Consider the following 17,170-nt stretch of genomic DNA (forward strand, 5'->3'; position numbering starts at 1 on the left):
GCAAACAGTGCAAAGCTTAGGAAAATCTGAACAGGGCCAAAAACACATCCACAGGGAATATATATTTAGCTGATAATAAAAATTCCTATGAAAGACATTTTTAAGCCTTCTTTTAATAGATTAAGGTCTGCTTGGAGTTACATATCTGGTTGCATGTTTTCTCATGAGCCTTCCTCCCTATTACAGAAGCTGGGACAGTCTATCATTTTCCTGTGATCTGCTATCTACAAAGCTATTATTTCAGTTCAGAGAGAAAATTCTTCCCCCAAAACCATCCGCATATCCAACCCCCCACCTCCCCGGAAAAAGGGAGGAGAAACTCCAAGGAATGACAGGCAACTTAGAGTGGGAGGTTGGGAACATTAAGGTTTGATGATATAAGGAACTGTATAGGCAAATAAAACAAGCTGAAAACTCTATCACAACAATGTACAGAGCAAATGTGGGGACACACTGATTCATTTGAATATTTTTTCCTCCTTCCAAAGTCTACAGTCATACAGACGATTCATTCTGTGATGACCTGACTGACTGACCTGGGGTCAGCGTTTGGTTTAATTATTGCTCTTATCAGGAATCTGAGGGCAGTGCTGCTTCAATCAGCTTCTCTAAGAGAGTCAAGAGTCTAAATTCTCATGAGGATCTGAACAAATATTTGAATGAACCTTATGTTAATCTACACAGTATCTTGGTGCTTTCCAAAACACAGCTTTAATATAAATATATACATTTATTATTATTTTTTTTATTATTATTATATAATTTATTGTCATGGGAATCATGTCAAATTGCCAAAAAAAAAAAAAAAAAAAAAAACTTAAGGCTCCATAAACGGCTTCGTTTTATTTATAGAAATCTTAATTTCTTATTTTTTCCCTTAATTTTGGATCTTGCTATACTTAATGCGCGGTAAAGCAACAAGTGTAGGCGTGTGTGCGCGTGCGTGTGTGTGTGTGTGTGTGTGTGTGTGTGAGAGAGAGAGAGAGAGAGAGAGAGAGAGAGAGAGAGAGAGAGAGGTCTCACTTTATCAGACTTGTGGACATATCTTGTACTCTATTTGTGGAAGCAGGACCAGTAAAACGCGTGTGGAGGCGGGGAACACCAAGAAACACCTTGGAGCTCAATGCCAGACAGTGAAAGGAGACTCTTTCCTATAGCGTGTGATTGAGCAAATGCATTCTCAGTGACTTTGGTTGTGCAAGTGGCAGAGAGAGAGAAAGGAATATTAAAATATGGCTGGAAAGACACTGCACTTGTGCGTATTTCTAATTTGCGCAATTCGAAGGAGCAGTGGATTTAACATTGACGTGCAGTTCCCGGTCATCAAAGAGGGAACAACCAAGGGCAGTTTCTTTGGATTTGCTGTTGCATTGCACAAACAGACCGAAAAGACAAAGCAGAACTTGTAAGTACCCTCCAATGGCGTTTATATCGCTTTATATGCTATAAAGTCCTTTTGTTTTGCTCTTCTGTCTTTCTGCGCGGCTATCTGACTGACGGTATAGCTACAAATGACAACAAATATACAAAGATCACAAACCTTTACATATATGCAATATCTTTGGATAAGGAAAGTATAAACCAACACGTACAGCTTCTAAAACAACAATAACAACAACAACAAAACTCTTCAAAATCTCTCTTTCGCACCTGCAGAGCTGCAGTAATGTTCGATTGTCTAACGAATCCTTCTTGTGAACCGATTCTTCCTAATGATTTGGTCAAACGCAAATTATTTGATTGTAGCAAAAAACAAAACAAAACAAAAAATGATATAACTACCAGGCTGGGAACAATTTCTAACAATATTTATAAAATGTATCGTTAAAAATTAACATGATTTGTTAATAATATTCGGAATGATATTGCTCATTTATTTTAAGCATTGATGTTAAAGCTAAACAGGCTAAAATGTAGGCTATATGTTAGAAAATAATCGAAAACATAGTGATATCCCAAAATTGAAAGGCGTAGGGTAATACAAATTTGATTCGAAAAAATGATGTCTGGAACCTCTGTGAACACCTTTGAGTGATGAGTTGGTGAATCAGTTTTTGAACCGGTTCGTTTAAACCAACCGTCCAAAGGAACCGAATGGCTTAAATAATTCAAACGACTCGCTACGGCTCAGCGCAACCTGTTGCCATTATTTAGCGTCCGCTCAACAATTAGCCAATGTCTTTTCAGAAATTTCACAGAAACCCCTATTTACTCTTGAAATTGATAAACTATTGCCTACTGAGTTACGCTGCTGTATATGCCTCAGATTGACCTGGTCTCTTATGCTGATACGAACAAAAAAAGTGGGTGCTACCATGCTTATTGTACTTGGTACAATGGTAATACTGTACAGTTTATTAGACATGCGCCATAGTGTTCTTTGAAGTACCTCTGAATACTAACCCTAATCCTAAACCTAAGATCTCTGACCTGTTATAGTTAATAGACTCATTTCAAATATGATTACTTTAAAACAACTACTTGTTTTCTAAAACTCTAAAGGGAAAATAACCCTGTTTTATTCTGGAAATCAGTGTACAATTTCGACACTGCTCTAGTTACCCTACTAGATCATTTGAGAAGAAATTCTGTAAAAAAGAACGTTTGTTAACGCAACAATCAACACTAGGAACAGTCAAAACAATAGGACTATATGTTCAAACCAACCTCTAAAAAAGAAGCTCAAGTGACTGGTAGTAAATGACTGGTTTGGGTAATGTTTGAAGCTTTGAAGCTAATTCAGGTGAGTCCACGTGTATTAGACTGCTAAGCTTACTTTTAGTGTTACTGTAACTACTGCATGCCAAAGAAAAGTATGCCTCAGGACATAGATTTATAGCACGTGGGCTGTTTCGTTCAAACATACTGGAAACCATTCAGAATCATAAACATGGTACGTGATGGTAAACTGTCCATTGTGCCAATGGATGGTATGCACATGAGGTTTGCCTTGATGTTGAGAGTGGCGTGGGAGCTGTACCTCAGTCATGGGAAAGATGTAAATTTCGGGACACATCATCAGTAATGTACCATTGAATGAGGGGGTGTTTCGGCCTTTCGACACTAGACACCCTCATCAAAGGTGGCAAACCTGAGCTTGTGTCCCATGCCCAATCATGAAAATTAGGACTATGCAAGGCAGGAGGCGTCCTCTTCCCTGAGTCAAGCATAAGGCTGACCGCATACCTTCAGCCTCCTCATGGAGGGTTGTGACCTGGGTTCTCAAGTGGGTTATAGGGTGGGGGGATTAGTGAGTGGGTCATGTTGATGCTCTTTGAGCCCAACAAGGGTCCTTCCTTTTAATCCATATCCACTGGCTGCTTCTTTCGGCCGCTTCAGAGACTGATCTAATTGTTTGTCGCAGAGCCTGTCCACGGATGCCAAGGTCTTTCAGCAGTCTGATGGTAGAAAAAGCCACAAAACCTCTGCATCCCACTTCAACCGGATAGACTTTCGCTTTCCATCCTCGTTGTTGAGCGTCTGCTGCCAGTTCTATATAGTGCAGTTTCTTGCGTTCATAGGCCTCATCTGTTGAATTCTCCCATGGGACTGTGAGCTCAGTGATGTAAACAGACTTCAGTGAAGGGGACCAGAGAACCAAGTCTGGCCTAAGGGTGGTGACTGCAATTTCAGGTGGAAAGATTAGTTGCTGGCCTATATCGACTAGCATCTTCCAGTCCTGGGCCATGGCTAGCTGTCCAGCTTCTGGTTTGCTAGGGGGATGGTTGGGCTTTTTCTGTCCCTCTCGGATGAAGGTTGGGGCTGTGATGGACTTGATTGCTCTCAGGGGCAAGGAGTTGGTGGCATTCCTCTGGCTCTCAAGAGCTGCTGCCAGACTCTTGAGGACCTGGTTGTGTCTCCAGGTGTAACGACCTTGTGTGAGGCTGGTCTTACAACCGACCAAGATGTGCTTAAGAGTCGCTGGAGTTGGGCAGAGGGCACAGGTTGGGTCCTCGCCATACCACTGGTGGAGGTTTTTTGGAGATGGGAGCACATCATAGGTGGCTCTGATGATGAAGCTGATGTTGCTTGCCTCTATTTCCCAGAGCTCCCTCCAGCTAAGCTTTCTCCTCTCCAGGCCTTCCCACCTCATCCATTGTCCCTGCTTGGCAAGAGAGACAGCCTTTGCACTTCTTTTCCTGTTTCTCCTCCTGACGGCGCACCTCCACGACCACCATGTTCCTCCTCTCTGATGTTGAGGCACTACGCCAAGTTGGCTTGTTTGTCGTAAGGCCAAGGCCTCCTCTTCCCAACTGGACGTGCCCTACAATATCGCTGTGCCTCAGGGCTGACGTAGCTTGCTGCACCGCATCGGATGGTGTCCATTTCCGTCCAGTTAACAGAGGTGGAACGGCATTGCTGATGGTCTGGTCTCTGGAGTCCTTCAAAGTCATCTGGAGTCTCACTTTAGAGCACTTGTACTCTTCGGTGAGGCTTGTGATAGGAAGTTCAAGGACCCCTTTGCCGTAGAGGCTGATGTTAGTCAGACAGCGTATTTAGTCATAACCTGTTTCTTTATGTTGGCTTTTACAAGTGACTTGTTTGTTATTATTTGAAGTGTATAGCAAATGTTTTCTTGCCTCAAAGTACCAGGAGACATATCTTCAATGGTATGTACAGGTTTTGTATGACAGAAGTTTGTCATGCCCTCATATCCTGTGCTGGTACAACCTGTTGCTCGCAGACTGTTTATGCTACTGATAAACCTATTAACCTCATCTCTCTGGGTGCTTTCAAAAGAAATCTGACAGGAATAGTGTGCTGCTGTGTCTAAAAGCACAAGGGCATAGATTTGTCTGGAACATGGGTGGGCAGGGAATTTACATGTTTCCATTGATCATTGTATAAATATTGGGGTGGTGGTTGTACATGCTTGTTTTGATTATTCCCCAATCCCCCTGGAATCTACACCCATGTCAGAACTTCACTTTAGTAAGAAAATATATTTAATATGTTGTATAATACACTGAAAACCATAATAAGTTGACTTTACTCAATAGATTGAGTAAACTTGTTCACTCAATTGAATTGAGTAATGGTGTTTCCAAAAAGGTGCAATATGTGACAATTTTCATGTAATATTCGTCTTTTTTTTGCCAATGGGTGAACGGCTTGTAACACAACTTAGAAAATGAGCCCTTCCCGGACTTCCGTGGTTGCCTATTAAAGCCTGGAGTCTGATTTTCATGCAAAAGGAGCAGGTCACTTTTGCCAGGTATATCCACAGGATGTGATGTTTATGCACGCTCCCGATAGACTTGCCTCAGTAATAGCTTCTCTTCCGCTATTCAACAAGGACAACAAACTGCAACACTAGGTAACGTTATCTTAGAGATGGAATCCAGCAAACCTCTGGCTACCAGCACAACACCGACTCCTCCACAAACAAACAAAAAACATTTATATACTGAATCCAATCTGGCTAAGCGGGAACTTGATCATGGTCAAGCGAAAACTAGAGTGAACATCGGCAGGGCATTTGATTCCTGGAGGGAACTTTGTTCGGTTTTGGGGTTCAAAATCGACCCAGAATTGGCATTCTTCATATTGGACAGGTAAACTTACATAACTGCAAAGCATGTGAAATATAGCGCCATAAGGATTGATCTGTGTCATTTTAGCTAACTTGATCTTTCCTGCTAACGCTCAAGAATTGCATGATACCTTGCTTTGTAACTTTCAAATACCTTCAACAACCTTCTCTTCATACTAAAAGTCAGGTATACAGGATAAATTTCAGCAAATACTCTGGTTTCTTATTTGTAGTACAACATATGACATACAAAACCTACAATAGTGCAACAGTAAACTGTCTGTTATAGTTTGGTAGTATGTAGCTGTATGTGTGTATCAGTATGCTGTTAGCTGATAAGTAGTTTCAGTTTAGACTCAAAGTTTGTAGTAAAACAATCATAACTGTGTAATTTGAATTATGCTACCTCATCTCTGGTGAATCACATTCAGTCTCTTTGTACATTGTTTTGGATGCTCGCTCGATTATGTCCCTATGGAGTGTGTGCACGAGCGAGCACAGGCAACAGGTAGCTGGCTGCAGTTCACTTAACAGCCACAGGTGTCATTAATAACAAGGGTTTCTGAATCTTACATACTGTACCTTTAAGGTGACTCGATGTAAGTAGGTTAAACTCAGATTTTCTATTTAAATATTGTTTTTGCTGAATATTTTAATTGAATTGACTGAAATTTTGGATCACACAGTAACACAGCTAAAATAAAGATTAGATCTGATTCTAGATGAATCATAAAATAAATGTAATTCCCCACAGAAATTAATATATGCTTGTGCTTCTGTTGCACATGCACAAGGAGAACTGAGCTGTTAAGAGAAGGTGCTTACTTGACCAAAGGGGGCGCAGATCAATCGAATTGTGACATCACACAAAGCAAATTTGCTAAAAACAATACTACAAAAGAGCTAAAACCTCCATAAGTTCCCTATGAACAAGAAAACATAATTAAATAATTCAAGCTCAAAGCCTCAATTTTGTACTCAATTATTTGAGTTATTTACACTTAAAATCTTAATTCTATAGATTTTTAAGATATGTAGTACGTTTGAGCATCTATATTTGAGTTATGAGACCAAAACTTTACATTTCAACACATTTTTGATTGAGACAACTTGATTTTTCCTGTAATGACAACATGAAGTATTTTGAAGCTATCAGCTGTGACTCTGTTGTGGGATCGTAGGGAGTTCCCACAAATCACTCTTTGCTTATTTCTGATTTCCTGCTAATTACGAGCCAATCATCTAGTTTCATCTACAGCCAATGAAAGCACTTCAAAGAATAGAGGAATCTCTTTGGGCGTTTGTTTTTCTCAATGTTGCTGATTTCAAAGTAATCATGTAAAGCTGACGTTTTGAGTTCTTTTTTTTTTTTACCTCTCTGGGCAATCAAGCTGTTATAAATTCAGCACTCAATGCAGTGTTATTGTTGAAGGACTGGATCGATGCTTGCTCCATGCATTTCGTCCTCTGGGGATTGTGATATTGTCCAGGCACTGAAACGCGAGAGGAGGCCACATGGCCATGGTGAGTGTGTCCATCACTCTTGGGGACACTGGGTCGAGTACATAAGAGATCTGCTAAAAGAAATGGCATTTAGGATCTTAAATTGTTGGAGGAGGCAGATGCACAGTTAAAGAAGACCCAGCTGTGTTCACCTAAACAATCTGTCACTTATAGACCCTATAAGATGCTTTACATGCTATAAAATTCACTACATGGTTTTGTCAGACGCCAGCTCATAAAGTTAATGCTGTCTACCCTGGTGAATCACACAGGATTTTAGACCAATTAGATTCCACTGTGGGTGGGGCTAATCAGCACAACAGCACAGAAGCAGAAGCACAGCAGTTTGGTCATAGTATACCTGGTTATGGCATAATGTAATGTGTGTAAATAATTATTTATTACTTGAATTGAAAAGCACAATTGTAAGTATAAATAATGGTAGTATTTGTCTGTAAACACTTTTAAAATGCATTTATATAATAATGCAAATAAAAATAACAAATTTAAAAAATAAATAAATAAAAACTGGATTATTTTCATTACTATATATTTATTAATGAGAAACTGCAAAATGAATTAATACATATATTTATTTGTAAACACTTTAATGTAATTTTAATTTATGCTAATTTTAATTTAAAATACTTTATAAATATTTACAAATAAAGACCAATTATGTCAGAACAGCAATATTTGTATTACAATATAATTACTAATGAGATTGAGATTTTTTTCCCCCATTACAGTCAAGCAGTCACAATGCAGACAATTAGTATGATCCTAAAAATAGGCTTTAGTTTTCTTAAAAATACTGTAGAAATTCTTTCTTTCTTGCTTTATTAAAATATTGTATATTGGCCCAGATATTTCTTTGTGAGACTTTTTATTTATTTATTTATTTCAAAATTGTTTTTCTCCAGTAGAAGGTTTTTACAATTATTTACATTTTATCTTTGGGAAGAAAGACTGTTTTCTTCACCAATGACTGTTTGGGCTCGATTGAGGTGCTTTATGACTGAACTGAAGTATATGGTTTGGCTGCTTTCAGGGCACTGGTGCACCTTATGAAATCTTGAGATTTAATCAAATCTCTCCTTTCTGTAGGCTGTTTGCCTTTGCAGGACACTGCCCAGACCTCGCTCTTCTCTTAGCATATCCTGGGAGATGGAATGTGCTGGCTCACACTGGAGCTTTCTAAGTGAAATGAGAAGGATACATTTCTGCTGTAAATGTTTTTTTCTTTTCTGAATTTTATAGCAAATCCCAAATGTCTGCAATGTCTCAAGGATCAGATCTGTTTGTAGTTATTTGTAGTTATTTGAGTAGTGTGAGAATTTAAATAATGCATGAGTGCGGGCTACCACCCATTACAACATGCATAAACACTGCTTTTAGTGTTAGCTTGGGAAATATAAGCAAGTAAGAGGCAATGACATATAGGATGTGTGACTTTTTTGTTTTTCACAAGGAAATGACAGATTGTGCCCTGCTGCTGTGTGTAGATTTGTGTTTTCATCTAAAGATGAATTGGACCAGAAAACAGAATAGGCCATTTAAAGGGTATATAACAAGGAATCAAATTTGACTTGATTTAATGACATAAAAGAATTAGATGTACTATGAAAATATACAGTACTACAACTTTCAGACCTCAAAAAGTTCCTCCCTAGTCCAAAAAGTGCTTTTATTGCAATAAAGGTGCAAATACAACTCATTCAGTTGACAGAAGAATTCATTATCTCATGACCAGTGTCGGGTAAATTACTCAAAAATTGTAATCCAAATAAACTCAAATACATTTTCCAAAACTAACTAAAATTAAATTAAAAAAAATGACAGAATTAATTTGAGTTATAGTGTTTTTACAATTATTATTACTATTATTTAGTATATGATTAAATTTGAAGAATTTACTACCTGCTTTTATTAAACATATAAATGCCACAATATAATAACACTAAACTGTCACGAGAAATGTAATGTTGTTTATCATATTTAAATGATATCAGTCAATGCATTAACTTTGGCAACCCTAAAATACTAAAAAAAACTGGAGAAAAAAAAAGAAAAGAAAAATACTGACATTTAAAACATACAATTTTTTTTACTAAATGTAAAAAAATAAATAAACTAACAATCATGGAGTAACAATGAAAGCTAAAATAAAATTAGAGGACAAATTAAAAAGAAAATAGAATTAGAAACTAAATTAAAATTTAAAAACTATAATTACCCTGGATTGCAGCCCCTCAAAGCACAAAACAAATATATACCCCTCTTCCTGTGAAGGAGGCAGCGATGTTGTGTTCTGCTCTTTGATTGGTTCTTCCAGTCCTCTGACCCTGTGGAATGCTGAGAATTCTCTGTCCTTCCCTGCTCAAGTGGACCTGCCAGGTTGCAGGTTGGGACAGGACTAAGATGGAAGCAGGGCAGCTTGGGAACCTGCTACCCTTCAAATAGACAGAGCTCCAGTGGATTAGAATGCTATTAGAGGCTTGCAAACCAGACAGATGCAATTGTTCCAGACCTGTACAGTCATTTTGTGCCTCAGAGTTTATTAAGTGCTATGCTTTTGTTTTTTTGACTGAGAGTAGGAGCAAATCAATTGAACTTATTCCTCTGAGTCAGTCATTTAATTAAATAATGGAGGATGTGTTGCTTCGCCAGCCCTCAACTGTCTGCAAATTCTTACTTTCTGTTTTCAATCAGACTGTTAAGTTAGGGAAATAAAGGACAGTGCACAGTCAGCCAATCATTATCGCAAAATAAACCCTGACAGAATGATCAAGACCTCGACAAAGGGTTTTTTTCACAATACTGACTGGCTGAATGTAATTTTCTGCTTAAAAAAATTCTTAAACCAGCCTAAGCTGGTTTGCTGGTCTTAACTGGTTTAAACTGCTTAAGCTGGTCCCACAGCCTGGCCAAGTTGGTCTTCAGCTGGCTTAGCTTGTCAGTGAGATGGTGTCCCTGCCTGACCAGCTGAAAAGTGCCCAAAACCCCTCTAAAACCAGCAAACCAGACCGGCCTGACCAGGGGTGCGTTTTCCGTACAACTATGTAACTCACTCCCACCATAGTACGATGCATCGTAGGAGAAATTAACTAGCTGTCACGACTGTTTCCCGAATCTGTAGTAACTATGTCGGACATCCATTTTTCTAACCACATTAGTTCAACAATATAGAGCTGTTGTTAATTATGTGTGTGTGTGGGGGGGGGGGGGGGTGTATGCACTATGTAAATGCAACAAATACATTGCACTGCAATAGTAGGGTGTCCATTTAAAACAGACTTTGGGGTTCTCCCGGCACACTGGAGCACATACACACATGCGCACTCTTCAAAAACAAATAAGGACTACACTTATACTTTAACATGGATATGTAAGTGATTTCTCTGACAGAAGATGTGTGTGTTAAAGCACCTTCTCTTAACAGCATTTGATTCCTCTAACGGCTGCATTCGTGTATATGTGACGTTTCAGAACTCTGCTTTCTGCAAACTCCTGGATTAGCAGTTTTCTTAAGTGCATGTAAATGTGGTCAAAGTGTTGATAGAATGAAAAATATTTATATGGAATAAAAGATATAGAAGCCTCAGCAAAGTGAAATAATGTCCACACAGTAAACTAACAAGGCACAATTCTTCTTACAACAGGTCGAGAGCTGTAGTTCCAACCACACAAATTTGCAGTGCAGTTTGCAAATGTTCGTTGGAACTACGTTTTCGGGAAGTACAAATCGTTGAACCATGTTGGTAACGATGGAACTTGCGATCATAGTTGGCTGACAATGCTTTTGGGAAACGCACCCCAGAAATGAGAGACATTACGAGGGTAATTGGTTTGTCAATTATAGTATGTTGTATATTTATAGTATAATAGTATATAACATTCATATTTATAGCATACAATACATAATGTATCAGTTTAGTAGTCATTATGCAAAATATTTGACCGCAGAATGCTGTGATTGACCAATCTGAGTCAAATATTCCTGAGAGCTGTGTAATAATTATATTTTAGATCCAACAGTGACCACAAACGTTCCAACTTCCTCCTACAAAACATAATTCTTGCAACAAAATTACTCCAAATAGTTTTTCATTTTTAACTCCAATAAAAACTTGGCATACCTCCCTCGTTCTTATTTTTTATGCACAATAAGATAGAAAAAAAATAATTCTTACATCCAGGGTAACTATTTGCTTGGTCTTTCTCATTCTCAGGATTAATTTCATGTCACTATATTTAAACAAGAGAAAATGCTTATGGAACACTTTGTTTATGAGTGAATAAACAGATAAAAATCTGTTCATTGTGCCTCACTGAGGGGCAGCCAATGCATGGCATGATTTGGGAGATTTGGCAACCCTGAAGCACTCTCATTTTTCAACCAAGGCATTACACTGTTTGATTCAGGTGTGGGTCTTTCAAAGCTGCAGCTGTGCACCATGATGATACCCTGCAGGGTTTTGCAGTGACTTGTTGGCTCATGAGCCCAGGTCCCCTTTAATAAATGGGATTTGCATGACATTCATTATTTAGAGGTTTACAGAGGCCTTTGTTTGCCAGACCATCGTATTCATTTGTTGCTCACAATGAAGTTGTGGGAAAAAAGGATGACAAAGTAAAGTAACCTAGTGAGCCTGTTCAAATTCCATTTTAACTGAGCGGAAAAACCTTCGGGAATCTTAGTCAGCATTGACAGCTTTCACAACCCATGTTATTTTCCTAATCTGGGGTTCATTTCCCATACAACTATGTAACTCACTGCTTAACCACCAAAGTACGATGCATCATTGGAGAAATTAACTAGCTAGTGATGACTGTTTCCCTTTACAGCAGGGTTCCCCCAACGCACTTGAGGACATACGCACAAGCGCACTTTTCAAAAAATATAAGAAATTCACTTATACGTTAACATGGACACATAAGCCATGTTCTCCGACAGTAACCATCTGTGTTAAAGTGTTTATCTTAACAGCCTTTAATCCCTTAAAAGGCTGCATTCGCATCTACTTGACATTTCACATCGCCGCTTTCTACAAAACCCCAGAATAAGCAGAAAATGCATGTAAACGTGGTTAAAGCCACAGCAAAATCAAATGATGTCCACACAGCAAACTAAAAAGGGACTAAGCTTCAAACCACAGGTGGAGAGCTGTAGTTCCAACAACTCAACTTTGCAATACGAATATTCTTTGGAACTACGCTTTTGGAAAACACCAAATTATTGAACTATGTTGTTAATAATGGAGCTTGCAAAAATTGTTGGCTAATGATGCTTTTGGTTAACTCACACCTGATGTTTTTTTTTGTGAAACAGGATACTCAATATGAAAAAATGTAGGTCGGTATTTGATGTTTATCATCTGAATTTATTGGATTGTGAGAAGTGGCCGTTACATACCACAATGGATCAGTTGGAGGGGAAGTTAGATTTTGAGCAAATGTTATAGTGACACTTTAGCAAGCACGGATAACAAGACCTCATAACATTTGGTGAAAATTGGGGCTAAAGGATGTTTTACATGTCAGCTCAAGCCGAGCCGTGAGGTATCTGGCCATCAAAAGACACCTGCTGGGAAAATCATGAAGCCCTTACTGTCATCAGGGAACCAGCATTATTTATAGCAGATTATTTGAAAATGCTTAGATGAGATGGACTGAAGGTGCCTCAGGGATAACTGATAATGGTCACCTAGGGAGCTGTGTATACATGTGTATTTTCACTCATCATTACTCAACTCTCACTTGAAATGTAATACAAAGGGCCCACCTTTCAACATGTACAGGAGAAAACAGATTAGATGACCTCAGAGTCCACCATGAGTGCAAACATAATTTGCCTGACACAAAAATGCATTATGAACCATGGGGTTGTTTTGTTCCACATCTAGTTAGAATGAAATTTATGAAGTATCATAATGGTTTATTCAAGATGGATTATGTATTTTCTGTGTCATTTGCCAACATAATGATTGGCTACGGAATGGAACTCATAACACACTAATTGTACTAGTACTGCTATAAATTGTATGTATACTGTGTACAGTATTGAGTTACCAACTGTCTGTATTTTGGCCTAAATGAAGACATCCCATCCAGGACCCTATGGACTCTATGCATGGTCACTTCTGTGTTTTGCCTCAGGGGGCACACTTCTGGCGCAGCTCCGGAAACCATTTCTTTCTGTGTTAATTAATGCTGTCGAGACGACTCTAGGGGAAATTACTTTTCACACACATTATTTACACAAGTTTCTGAGGATGACTTTGGACAATATCCATCGGACATTGAGACACAGAGCTTTTGCTCCATCCAGTAAAAGGAAGAAGGGGGTTATCAACGTGTATGCTATCGACCATAATGAGGGGGAATATTTACAAGCCATAGACCAGGACTGGCTTAGCAAGGTCTCTGTAACTGTTTCTGACTATATTATACGTGTAATTATTTTGATTCATTTTGCTAGATAAAGTATAGCCCTGTGATATTATAAATTAATATAATATGACAATGATGAAACTCCAGCTTCACAGCAAATGCTGGAGTGAACGATCATATTTCTTAACATAGTGACTTTAATCATACAATTTGTTTAATAGTTGACAATATTAGTTTTTTGTTTTTTCCTTCCATTAGAGCAAAATCTGTTCATTATTCCAAACTTTTGGCAGCTAATGTAAATGCTGTAAAAGTAATGTTCATTGTTAATTCATGTTACCTAATGTTGGTAACTAATGTTTACAAATAACCTTATTGTAACCCCGCAGATGTTCTGGCCATTGATCCAGTTCAAGCATGTGTCGGTTCGAAAAGACAACATGGTGACGCATATATCAACCGCCAAGGTGGGTTACACATGTCACAACTTGCCCGCCGTCTCCTCCTCTGGAGTCAGCAGCACCTCAAATCGCTGTGAGCCACTCACATCCCGGCAACCGCAACATCATTGTGGACGCGCTGTCGCGACCTGCAAGGGAGAGTGGAGACTCCACCCTCAGGTGGTTCAGCTAATTTGGAGTCGATACGGGCAGGCACAGGTAGACCTCTTCGCCTCCCCGGAATCCTCCCATTGCCTGCTCTGGTGCACCCTAATCGAGGCCCCCCTCGGCATAGATGCGCTGGTACACCGCTGGCCACCTGGACTACGCAAGTATGCGATTCCCCCAGTGAGCCTACTTGCACAGGTCAGGGAGGATGAGGAGCATGTCACCCTAGTGGCTCCCAACTGGCCCACACAGATTTGGTTCTCAGACCTCATGCTCCTTGCGTCATCCCCTCCCTGGCAAATCCCCCTGAGGAAGGACCTTCTTTCTCAGGGACGGAGGGCACCGTCTGGCACCCACGACCAGACCTATGGAGCCTCCATGTCTGGCACTTGGATGGGACATGGAAGACGTCAGTGGCTTACCACCTGCTGTGGTAGACACCATCACTCAGGCTTGGGCCCCCTCTATGAGGCACCTGTATGCCTTGAAGTCTCCTTAAAGTGGGATCTGTTCACTAAGTGGTGTTCATCCCGACAAGCAAAGACCCCTAGAGATGCAGAGTCAGCTCAGTGCTTCCTTTCTGCAGGAGAGGTTGGAGGGACTGCTGTCCCCCTCCACCTTGAAGGTGAACGTAGCAGGCCATAGCTGTGCACCACGACACAGTGAACGGCAAGTCCTTAGGAAAGCACAACCTGATTGTCAGGTTCCTGAGGGGTGCTAGGAGGTTGAATCACTCCAAACCTCACCTCGTTCCCTCATGGGACACATCCGTAGTCCTGCCAAACCTGCGTGGGGCTCCCTTCAAGACCCTAGAGTCAGTAGAGCTTAAGGCACTCTCCTTGAAGGCACTCACCTACATCAAGAGGCTTAGGGACCTGCAAGAATTCTCTGTCAGTGAAACGCGCCTGAAGTTCAGTCCGGGTTACTCTCCAGTAATCTTGAGACCCCGACCGGGCTATGTGCCCAAGGTTCCCACGACCACTTTCAGGGACCATGTGGTGAACCTGCAAGCACTGCCCCAGGAGGAGGCAGACCCAGCCATTGCGTTGCATGCTTTGCGCATCTATTTGGATCGCACGCAGAGCTTTAGGATCTTTGAGCAGCTCTTTGTCTGCTTTGGTGGACAGCGGAAAGGAAGCGCTGTCTCCAAACAGAGGATCACACTGGGTCATTGATGCCATAGCTGTTGCCTACCAGGCCCAGCATGTGATGCCCCCTGCTGGGCTACGAGCCCATTCCACCAGGAGCTTGGGTGCCTCCTGGGCTCTGACCAGTGGCACCTCTCTTGCTGACATTTGCAGAGCAGCGGACTCGGCTACACCCAACACCTTCGCGAGATTCTACAATCTCCGGGTTGAGCCGGTCTCATCCAGTGTCCTAGCAGGATCAAACGAGTAAGTCCGGACCAACCGGCCGGGTATACCACTTGCGCCTAGCACATTTCACCACATGCAAGCTGAAGATGTTTTGTTCACAAATGTATTCCCTGGTTTATTTCCTCCTAGCCCTGCAGCAGATGAGTTTGTGGAGAAGCTAACTGCCAGCCCAGTACTTGTGCTAACTACGCCTCGTGCTGGGACAGGTGCTCCGCATGCACTGGTTCCCTATAGGCAACCCCTTGCGATGTAGTTTCCGCTAAAAAAGTTACCCCTCTGCCGCAGTCTCCATGCTCGTAGAGCTTCTGGGGAGAATAAGAAAAAAGATGGAAAAGAGGCACGACTAGGAAAAGTCTGTACAATTACTTTTGAGTACTCGACTCATCCCCAAAGGGCTGTTCTACACTGACACTTGCGTCAGGGGAGGTTACGGGCCGGCCCGGTGCGCTGGCTAAGCGGCACACAGCAGTCTGCCCATCTTGCACTGCCGGTCCACGTAACCCAGTTCAGCCAGTTGGGCCGTTTTGGTAGGGGACCCCTATTGTCACTACATCAACCCAACGTCGAGCGAGTGACAGATAGGGAACCTCCTGGTTGCTTTTGTCCTGGTATCAAAGATCAGAGGCGTCTCGGGCTCCCAAAAGTGACCCCTAGTGTCACTACATCTACACAACGTCTCGTTCACGCCATCAGGGAATGGAGGTTATGAAAGTAACCAGGACGTTACTGGCTGTTGTTATGGTTGCAGACGGAGGTTGTGTGTCATGTAATGAATGTACACTTTTAGTTCACGTGAAACTGCACCATAAACACACAAACTCCAAAATGTAAGAAAGAAATTCGATCTACCAGTCTCATAACCATAAATAGAAACTTAGATCATCTGTTTGGGAGCATTTGAATAACTGACTGAAGATGATCAGTTGCAATACAGACAGTCACTGAAGTCATATAAATGTACACATCTTACAAATTATATTGATATCGTTTTATCGCCCAGCCCTTATATTTATTTATTAAAAATGTTTGTGTTGGGGAGAGGGAAGAAACAGTGGGTGCTGAGGAGTGTGATCATCATCCTGTAGTTACCTGGTGGCTACACCGCTTCATTGGGAGCTTTGGGATCTTTGGGCGGGCAGGACCTGGGTCTGGTAGGCCGGCGTTCACGATCCAGTGGGAAAGCCTCTGTATGGAGACAGCATTCCCTTTCCTCTGTCCACTAAAGCAGACAAAAAGGTGCTCAGAGCACCTAACGCTCTGCGTGCGATCCAAGTAGATGTGGCACGCATCGGACACAGCAACAATAAGGCTGGGTCTGCCTCCTCCTGGGGCAGCGCTTGCAGGCTCACCACCTGATCCCTAAAAGGGGTTGTGGGAACCTTGGGCATGCAGTCCTGTCCTCAGGATCATGTGAGAGTCTTCCGGACTGAACTCCAGGCATGTCTCGTTGACAGAGAATGCTTGCAGGTCCCCGACCCTCTTGATTGAAGTGAGCGCTGTCAGGAGGGCGGTCTTTCATGAGACAGCCTTTAACTCGACTGACTTTAGGGGCTCGAACGGGGCTCTTCGAAGGCCCAGCAGGATCATGGTGCGCTGCTACAGCAGCTACCTACACCTTCAGGGTGGAGGGGGACAGCCGCCCCTCCAGCTTCTCCTGCAGGAAGGAAAGCACTGACCCGACTGTGCATCTCTGGGGGTCTTCGATACGGGAAGAACACCCGTTTGCGAACACACGCCACTTCAGGGTGTACAGCTGG

The 17,170-nt window shown here is 41.4% G+C and overlaps 1 protein-coding gene across 1 annotated transcript in view; it reads left to right on the forward strand.

Moving 5' to 3' along the window:
- The first annotated feature begins 1,072 nt into the window (after positions 1-1,072).
- LOC127626903 (integrin alpha-3-like) overlaps positions 1,073-17,170 on the forward strand; it is a 71,705-nt gene continuing 55,607 nt past the window's right edge. The window contains exon 1 of the mRNA XM_052103019.1: positions 1,073-1,405. Within this exon, the coding sequence (XP_051958979.1) occupies positions 1,233-1,405 (173 nt within the window). The 5' untranslated portion in view covers positions 1,073-1,232. The remainder of the gene's footprint in view (positions 1,406-17,170) is intronic.

Source organism: Xyrauchen texanus, chromosome 33 (assembly GCF_025860055.1).
Source record: "Xyrauchen texanus isolate HMW12.3.18 chromosome 33, RBS_HiC_50CHRs, whole genome shotgun sequence".
In the NCBI taxonomy this organism is placed as follows: domain Eukaryota; kingdom Metazoa; phylum Chordata; class Actinopteri; order Cypriniformes; family Catostomidae; genus Xyrauchen; species Xyrauchen texanus.